The sequence below is a fragment of the Amblyomma mixtum genome, chromosome 2 (genome assembly GCF_055824585.1).
Source record: "Amblyomma mixtum isolate Tamu chromosome 2, ASM5582458v1, whole genome shotgun sequence".
NCBI lineage: Eukaryota > Metazoa > Arthropoda > Arachnida > Ixodida > Ixodidae > Amblyomma > Amblyomma mixtum.
In genome coordinates, this window is record NC_143013.1 from 6060159 (window position 1) to 6069934 (window position 9776).

The following is a 9776-nucleotide window of genomic DNA, read 5'->3' on the forward strand; positions in this document are numbered from 1 at the left end:
GAGCTGAATAAAGATAGGTAATCATAAGAAGAAATAGAATAATAGCACTCTGACAGTCTCCCAGGAAAACATCGAAGTACTAGAGATCAACGAGTGGACCGAAGTTCACTGAGCATTAGCTATGAAAATATTTAAAAAAAACAGCAAAAGAAGGCATTTCGTAACAATTATGTTCTTGCCTGATTCATTTGACCCACCATTAATCATGGAGCCGGCTGCTGACATTGGTTGCTATGAGTCCTGGAGTATAGGTGGCAATTAATGACAGAGGTAAAAACACTTCTACAAATTACGGCCCTCGGGAATCCAAATCGCGGGCTACCCTAAAGAAATAGTTATTGACTTCTGTACAGAATGCGTGGAGTACTGCTCGGGACATACAGATATTCTGTCGGACGACTTGGAGTTTCGGCGCTTGATGGGTTCCTTGGGAAGCGGCATCAGCGTGTCCACCATAGTGCGTTTCACGTCATCGCCGCTAGCAACGCTGGACCTGCCGACGGAGGCGGCGCGTCCTTGTGGCAGCCAGTCGTGCTCGCACGGCAACACCTGCGCGCCGACGGCAAACAACGACAACAGGGCAGCCGCACAAGCCAGCCGCAGGTCAGTGTGCGAGCCACCCAGCAGCGCCGTGCTCGTCTGGCCCAGGGTGTCGCCAAGGCGGCTGAACGCGAGGCACAAGGCCAAACCCCGACAGTGCGCCACTTCAGGGAACGCTCCTACGGTCTGGCAGATGAAGAACGAGATGCAGACGTTTCCCGCCATGCGCATCAGAACTACGAGGCAGTCCCGCAGCCAGGTCTCGTCCTGGCTATTCGTGATGGCGAGGACGGCCGATGTCGTACTCATGGTGACCGCCGAATTCACTACGATGCTCCTGAATCCGAACCGTGACACATAGGGCACACCCAAAAGGCACACGATGGCAGACAATATGTAGCCAACGGCGGTGACGTCGTCGCTGGTGGGGACACCATCGTTGCTAACGAATGTGTCGTAGGCGTAGCTCAACGCCGTCCACATGAAAGACAAGAGAATAGTGCGCGCCCTGAGATGCGAGCCGCACACACCGCTCTGCTCAGCTGCGTCCTGGTTGTTGACCCCGGCCTCCAAATGGTACTGCGCCAGCAAGTCTCGGCAAAGCTGCGGCGACACTCTATTCAGATGGGCTGCGCGCAAAGAGACACGTTCGGCTTCTTTCGCCTTGCCTGTTGCCAGGAGCCAAGCCGGGGACTCGTCGATGCCATAGTATAGGAATACAAGGAGGCAAGTGGGAACCATGAGGAAAAGCTGGAGCGTGGCCCAACCTGCTTTGAAGATCTGCGCGGCAAGCAGCGTCGGAGGTACCATGATGAGCGAGAGCAGCGTATTCAGCGTGTTGTACGCAGCAATCTTCGTTGCTGGTGTCACTTCGATAAGCAGCGCGTAAGTAGGTGGAACCAAGGCGCTCGTCGCGGCCGAGACGATAGCACGCACGGCGATAAAGAACTGGAAGTCGTTGGGGACGCTGCTGCCGACGCCTGCAATGAGGACCACGGGCACGGTAATGAAGATGACTGTCTTGCGACCGACGCGGTCCGCGAGAACTCCGGACACTGGCAGGGAGATTATGCAGGTGGCCGAGTAGACGAGCCTAGCAACCTCGATGAGCCAGCGCCTGTCGCACACCAGGTTCCATTGGCTAACGATGTTGTTGCCGTACTGGTCCAGATCAAACTCCCACGACGTGCAGGGGACCACTCTGGGCGCGTCGCTGGCGTCTGGAGGATCGCGCACTGTGCAGCGGCTGAACTTGCCTCGATCGTCGAGCGGGATGGCCAGCTGCTTCCAGTCGGCCACGCTGAGGTTCGCGAAGGAGTCTGGTCGCCTGCACCAGTGTTCCATGACCCCGGCCGTTAGCTTGAAGCTCTCGTAGTGGAGCGTGAACGTGCCCCCTACGATGATCCCGCTGGCCAGAACAAGCAGCTGGAAGACGCCGCTCCCGTAAGGAAGCTGCCGTTCCGACTGTCTTGGTGCTTCTGTAGCTTTCGCCTTATCAGAAACGCCGGCTAAAGGCACAGGTCCTGCGAGAGGCTGTTCGTGGCGGTCTGCCATCCTCTTCTTCTTCTTCTTCACCTCTTTATAATGGCACATACCCACGTGGGGGGATTGGCCAAGGTATAGTGGTATACATAAGCTGCCATCCTCCACGGGCTGCTTTCTTCTTCTCGCACACAGCCTCGCGCCACGAGAACCGCGTGGCATGGCAGACATTTTGCTGCCGGTAATGGCAATCGCTGACAAACCGAAAGCTGGTTGACGAATTGCGGCACCAGAGGAACAGTGGGAAAGGTAATAGAAGAGCCACAAAGGTATAATCACTTTTACATAGATATTTTTGCCGTGTTAGCACTAGTGCTTCCACTCAGCCGCTTAGCCACTGTCTCAACGCACCTTCTACCCACCGAGTTGTGGGCAACCTTCCCTATGTTTGTTTCATGCGAAGCATACTAAAATAGCCCAACCCAGCTCCTCAAGCGCGGCGGTGTCGTTACCATTGACCTTTCGTGACCTCCATGTCATACCACGTGATGCGTGACGTCACAGCAGATGAAAAACGGGGGCCCAACTCGCGCCGTCGCACGAGGCGTCGTGACCAAGGATGACCACGTGGTGCGTGACGTCACAGCAGATGAGAAACGGGGGCCCAGCTCGCGCCGTCGCGCGAGGCGTCGCGACCAAGGAGGACCACGTGATGCGTGACGTAACGACATAGGAGAAACGGGGCCCAGCTCGCGCCGTCGCGCGAGGCGTCGCGACCAATGTGTTTCTTGCTTCTGCCGCTAGGTGCGCTGTAGTGAACACGTGATGCTGGAGCGGCGGTATACAAGGGGGTGCGCCTGCCTCTGCTAGGCGTACACGGGATAGAGATGCCTCCTGGAGACAGGGCTGCTCGTTGGAATGAGAAGCAAAAGTTGCGGCGTGCTACAGAGACTGATGAAGAGCGTGAAGAACGTCTAGCCAAGCGGCGTGCTCGATATGCAACTCGGCGACAATATGCTTCGCATCTGGCTAGGCTTAACCTAAGCTAAGCCTCAGCCATTTTTTGTTTTATCACCATGCCATACATGATGATGCAGGAAGACCGAAGTAAAAGCTGTCTTTCACGAGCTTGACAGAGCAACGGTCCACCAGGTGGCAGGAGGTCCGTGTGGCGTCATTACAGCCTGTCCACTGGACGTCGAGCAAACTTCTCCCAGCGGCAGGCGGCAGTTAATTACTGGTCGCGAAAGGTTGCTCGGGTAGAGTAACTTGGGTCTCACAATTAAGCCCCGCCAGTGACACCACCTGCCATCGCAAAGTGTAGTGGCACGTCTCTTAACCGCTGCAGCACTGCGGTAGGAATAGTGCTAGAACTTCTCGTGGTCTGTGAATGTAAAGTAGAGAGTGACCACTTCCTCATATATGGCCATTAACCCACTATCGCTATTGCTTCGTGCGGAACTTAATGTCCCCTCCAATGAAACCGAAACAACAAGAAACGAAGTGATGATCGAAGCACTAGCTCACCTAATTCACATCTGGCATAACTACACTATTTCTAGAGCTCAAAATCGCCGTCCGTTCAACCTCTTCCGTTTGTCTTGGCTCCCAGTTTTTTCCCTCCAAGTGGAAGCATTTAGACGTTCATGTGGTACGAAGAAAAATCCACACGAAAACTGCGTATGCCGTCTTAACCCTTGCAAAAATTTCTTTACATAGTCTATAGACTGTTCATAGACGTTTGCGTATGAATTCTATAGACTTTCTATTCACAATTCCTATAGTCTAGTCTATAAGCAATACAAACTCTACAGACAGTCTATAGACAATCTATAGAATTATGACCATACACTTTTAGTTGACTTTTGTACATAGGCAGTCTACAGACTATGAATGCATAAAAGGAAATATCTATAGAAAGGCGAGTCTTCAAGAAGTCTATGGCAATCTACAGAGCAGTTTTATAAGGGTTCGCCCACCGAACGTATATAGTGCATTAATTTAGTGCGATTATAGTATGCTCTGCATGGCATCGTATACTTTCTTGCTGCCCCACGCTAAACACCGGAGGATAACGCCAGTGAAGACAGGTCAAGAGGGTATGCTTGGGGGGTGGGGCTTGACACGGGCTCCTAGAAGCCATAGTAAACCATTATCCTGCAGTTGCTAGTGCGGTCCCTGAACGAATAGGGTGTGGCCTGTGCCTTGTTCTCCTTAATATTTTTTATTCTTGGAGCCGTCTGAAGTCGCCTCAGACTGAGCCGCACAATATCTGCGGCTGTTCACGTGCCCGGTGAAGCATTTTCGGCGTACGATCGCCACATACATGAACCTCTCATGGCAATTCGGGTCCGGGGAAATGAAGTATTTACACGCACTTAACCGCACTCTGTGACATCAACAGCGCACCTTCCTGAGATAAATTAGTCGGAAAACGCTACACGCATCAAGCTGTCGTTGGCAGACATACGTGGACTATAGAGCTTCGGGTTTGACCATGCCGGCAGCTACCCACTGACGTACAAAATTACTCCTTGCCTTGTGCTCGGATTCTCTGGCGTGTACTGCTCGAGAAACTAGGTATTTAACCCTCCTCCCCCCCCCCCCTTATGCAAACCAAAAATTGCGCCTCTCCCTTCTATACATTAAAGATCGAATAATAGATAACTTTGAGCATAAATTGTACACAGTAGGATTGTTTCTTGATTTCAAAAAAGCATTCGACTCTATCAAACATGAAATCTTACTGCAAAAGTTACCCAACTACGGAATTAGGGGTGTTGCTCTCGACTTAATTAAGAGTTACCTGTCAAACAGATTTCAGTACACAGCGGTAGGCAAAGTGCAGTCAGATATTGGTGTTATTGCATATGGGATACCACAAGGGTCTATACTTGGTCCATTATTGTTTCTGTTATATATTAATGATATTGTAAATATTCCACTAACCCCGCAAATTATCCTGTATGCTGATGACACTAACGCCTTTTTTTCTGGTGCGAATATTGTAGATATTGAGAGGCAGGCGAATGTCTGGCTGTGTAACCTATCGGTGTGGCTTGACGTAAATAAACTAGCCCTAAACACGAACAAAACAAAATATATTGTATTTCGACCAAAAAATAAATGTATGTCAGACATTCTTCTGCGCTTCGGCAATGAGCAAATTGAACGCGTTGCATCACATAAATTTCTAGGTGTAATCTTTCAGGAACACCTAAACTGGTCTACACATGTCTCAAAAGTTCGAACAGATATATCAAGAACGATTGGGCTCACCTATAAACTAAAGGATTTGCTACCGCCATGGTTAAAAAAGCAATTGTATTATGCTCTAATACGCTCCCGTCTGCACTACTGTCTTCTTGTATGGGGTACGACCACAAAAACAAATTTAGAGAACCTACATGTTGTGGGTTCCTAAGTGGACACAGGCCACCACCCACCGCGGGTTCGAGCTTCGCGCGAGCCAAGGGCCCCGATCAGCCGTCACCACACACACACTGGGACACCGATGCGGTGCACTCAACCTCCGCTGGGAGGAGAGCGATTCGCCGCAAAGAAATAGGCCTCCAAGTTCACAAAGGAGACGTTTATTCACATCGTCCTCCAGCTGATACACACACACTCAATAGTCACCCCGTCCCGGGGGCGCGCGAGGAGCAAGGCTCCGCTGCGCGCACGAAGCGACTCGAGTAATGCGCACCGCTAGCACGCCGCTGCAGGAGAATGTCCCCGCGGCAGTGCTGTGATCTCTCTCTCGTGTCGACCGTTGGGCCGGTTGCGAGAGAGAGTGGGCATTCAACGCAAGGTACGCCTGTCAGAGGTCGCTGGACCCCGCTGGACAGGCTCGAGCCGCTGCAGGTCAGAGGACACGTGCGGGCGAGCTCGAGTAAGCACTGGTCCGAACGGCAAAGGCCGGCACGGACAAACAGTAACGTACGCACCTTACGCTGTCTCGGAGGGATCTCTCTCTCTCTGGGCCCCGCTCGGACGGTCGCGCGGCGCGCGGCCGCCCAAAGCGGGGTCCCGAATTCCCGCCAAAAGGCGCCAATGGCAAAGGCCCTTGGGGAGCCGGGGCGGAGCTGTGGCTAAATGACAGTGATTAGTCACCCAGCCGCCTCTCCACCGCCTGAGGCGGGAGCAAGGGAAAGAGGAGAAACAACGCGGGAGGCCGGCTAGCCGCGCAAAGGCGACGGCGAAAGCCAGGATTCCCACATCCCCCTCTCCTTAAATGCCCTCCTACCCATCGGCAAAGCACGCGGCCAAAATAAAGAAATCAATACACAAAAAAAAATAAGCTACACTTCAGTTCCAAAATAAAGAAATGAATACACAAAAAAAACTAGCTACACTTCAGTTCCAAAATAAAGACATGAATACACAAAAAAAAAACTAGCTACACTTCAGTTCCAGCCAGAACAACGTAAAAAAAACAACGCACAGACAAAGAAAAAACAAGGCAAACAACACTTGCATACGCTTCAGTAAATCAAAACAGCTTGCAGATTATATACACGGTTCACAAGGAGATGTGAATAGAACTGTACAGCTATGTTACAGGTGGATGTCAGCCTCAAAGTTCGATGGCGCGGCCCAGTGGGCCGGTCGGCGACTCACCGCTCGCAGACTTCAAGTTGAACGCGTTGGGAGGGCCGACGACTGATGGCGGTCTTCTTTCCGTTGATGTAGGGTGCGTTGATGACGACGGGGCCGCGGCAGAGCACTGACCTCGCGCCCTTGGACACGACATCACGTTCGGGCAAAAAACAGTTAGTGCACCCCCTTCACGCCGGCTGAAACTTGCGAGGACGTTCGGCGGCGTTCTGATGTGTAACCTTGGCCACAGCGAGGGGTCCTTCTCATCCTCGCGCTCACGCAGAAGGACACAACGGCACAACTCACAGGCGTCGCCTCGGCTCATGGTTACGCGCACACACAGCCACAAACACAAACACATGTACACAAGCACGTGCGCGGACGTCGGCGACAACGATCCCCTCATCAGAAGCGTCCAGAGGCGCCGCGGCGAGGGTCAAAGGGTGCACTTTCCGCCCCCCCATCGCCCCAAACGTCCCGCTAACATCCCCTCCATACGGGCCGCACAAAACTCGCACCGCGACACACGGCTCCTTAACGAGCCAACCACCCACAGTCGGGCCGGAAATGAGAAAAGGCTCGCTGTACAAACGACACCTAATCCAATCTATTCCTTCTAGAAGATAAGAACAAACACGAGCGGGCTGAAGTTTGCCTATGTACACCTGGGTACGTTAGAACAAAAACAGACGAGCAAGCGGGGAAACGAAAGTGGCTAGAAACTGACTCAAACAAAACAAATAAATAAATAGATAAACACGCAAGGCTGGAACTGACCATGCTGCAAAAACAAAAAAAAAATAACACACCGTGCTTCGCCTAGGTAGGGCCTGACGAGAAAGCTCGCCAGCTAGCTGAGGCTGCGTGCCTTCGGTTGCGGAAAAGTCCGCCGTCCGGCATTAATCACACCGGTGACCGTCGCCTCAGATTGTACCGGTGCTCCGTACGCTTGCGTTCCGCAGCACCAGTTGTGCCTTTGCGCTTGCCTTTGATACCAATGGGTACCGGCGCAAGCTCGTCAGACCGTGACGCGTAGGCCTTCAGGTCTGCGATGTGGGCACGGCTGGTTTTCCCCGTAAGGGGATCCTCCAGCAGGTACGCGAGTGGCGACCAGACTCTGACCACTCGGTACGGACCAAGCCACTTAGGAGCGAGCGAGGCTGAGAACCCCTTGCTCGCATCGCTAAGAACGTGGTTGCGCTTCAGGACAAGATCACCCACCTGAAAAGTCAGGCGGCGGTGCTTGCGGTCATATTGAGCCTTCTGTTGGGCTCTGGCTGCCGCCAAACTCTGCCTTGCTCTGTTGAGAGCCCGACCAAGCCGGTCCCGAAGCGTCGACGCATAAGCAGAGCAGTCTGCCCGCGTCTGCTCATCCCCGAGCTGGCTCTGCACGACGTTTGACATCGGATTCGCCAGCTCCCTCCCGAAATTGAGGAAGGCGGGAGAGAAACCAGTTGAGCGATTCTCAGCTGTTCGGATGGCGAACGCAAACTCGCTCAAATGGTCTGCCCAATCCTTTTGACACTCGGCAAAGGCCGCCAGCATTGGCTTGAGCGTTCGGTTGATTCGCTCGGTCAAATTGGACTGGGGGTGGTAGGGTGAAGTGGTGTAGTGCTCGATTCCGAGGGAACGGCACGTGTTACCGAACACCCGAGCGGTGAAATAGGACGCATTGTCCGTGATCAGTCTTTCCGGAAAGCCGAACCGACAGAACACATCCTGGAGTTTATCCAGCACCGCTCGTGCTGACACTTTCCGAAGGGGGTACAACTCAACCCATTTGGAAAAGTGGTCAGCGACTACCATCAGGTAAATGAACCCCTGCTTGCTCCTGGGGAAAGGCCCCATCAAATCGCAGGTGGCCATCTGCCACGGACGCACACTGTCAATTGGTTTCATCATTCCAGGCGGCTTGCCGCCCCGTGACTTCACCGCTTGACAGACATGGCAGGAACGGCAATAGCGGAAAATGTCACGCTTCATGCCGGGCCACGTCACCGATTGACTCAGTTTTGCAAAAACTTTGGAGCCACTCAGATGACCGGCCAGTGGTTCGTCATGAGAGAATCGCAAAAGTGCGCCTCTCAGACTTTTGGGGATAACCACCTTGAACGGGTCGATGGACTCGTCATCGGTGGCTATGTACTTCAGCACGAGCCCGTCATTGTCCAGCAAATATGAATCCCCGGGGTTCGCCGCGACACACGCTGGCTTCTGCCCCCCTGCGCCCGCTACAATACCAGTAGCGTCACGGCGCTCCGTCTCCCTGAGACCGTCGCTCATTACGCGACAAAAGGGGTCATTTTGCTGGGCTTTCAGTAGCTCTTTACGGCTGAAAACGATTCCAGTCATCCCAGAGGGGAGCGTGGTCTCGTCCCCACTCAGGTTTGCAGCCAAAATTTCCGTTCGCGTCGGCAACTCCGAGGCGCTCACGAAGAGCTTCGCCTCTCGTCCTCTTTGCGAAGCGCTGCTTGCCTGGTTAGCGGAATGGGTTAGCCCGTTCGCGGGCTCTCCCTCCTTGCCGCCCGGCGGCTCGTCCGCTGTTTCGCCCCCTCCGCCTACAGGCGTCAAGGCGCCGCTGGCGAGTGGGGCACGGGATAGCGCGTCAGCTACCACGTTTGTGCTCCCCTTTCGATACTGCACCGAAAAGTCGTAATGCTGTATCAGGAGAGCCCAGCGCGCCAGCCGACCCGCAGGCTCGCGGAGCCGCATCAGCCAACTGAGCGCACTGTGGTCTGTCTGCACCACGAATTGCGTTCCATCAAGGTAGACGTCAAATTTGCGCAGTGCAAACACGATGGCGAGGCACTCCTTCTCGGTCACGGAATAATTCCTCTCCGAGGGCAGCAAGGAGCGGCTGGCAAAGGCCAGCGGTTGCAGCACGCCATCGAATTCCTGTAGGAGAACTGCTCCTAAACCCAGATCGCTCGCGTCAGTCTGGACTACGAACTGTCTGGTCAGGTCGGGTAGCCTGAGCTGCGCTGTCTCGGCAATGGCACTAGACAGGAGGCGAAAGGATCGCTCTTGCTCGGGCCCCCATCGCCACGCTGCAGTCTTTCCCAAGAGCTTGGTCAAGGGTGCCTGCACGCGGGCACAGGACGGGATGAACGACCGATAAAAATTGGCCATTCCCAGAAAGCGGCGGAGGCCGCGTA

The 9776-nt window shown here is 53.7% G+C and overlaps 1 protein-coding gene across 1 annotated transcript; it reads right to left on the bottom strand.

Annotated features, from left to right (window-relative positions):
* Window positions 1-232: 232 nt before the first annotated feature.
* LOC149358289 (beta-alanine transporter-like) lies at window positions 233-1884 on the bottom strand. Its single transcript, XM_089568813.1, has one exon. The coding sequence runs from the start codon at window positions 1882-1884 to the stop codon at window positions 319-321; it is 1566 nt and encodes a 521-aa protein (XP_089424939.1). The 3' UTR covers window positions 233-318.
* Window positions 1885-9776: the final 7892 nt, after the last annotated feature.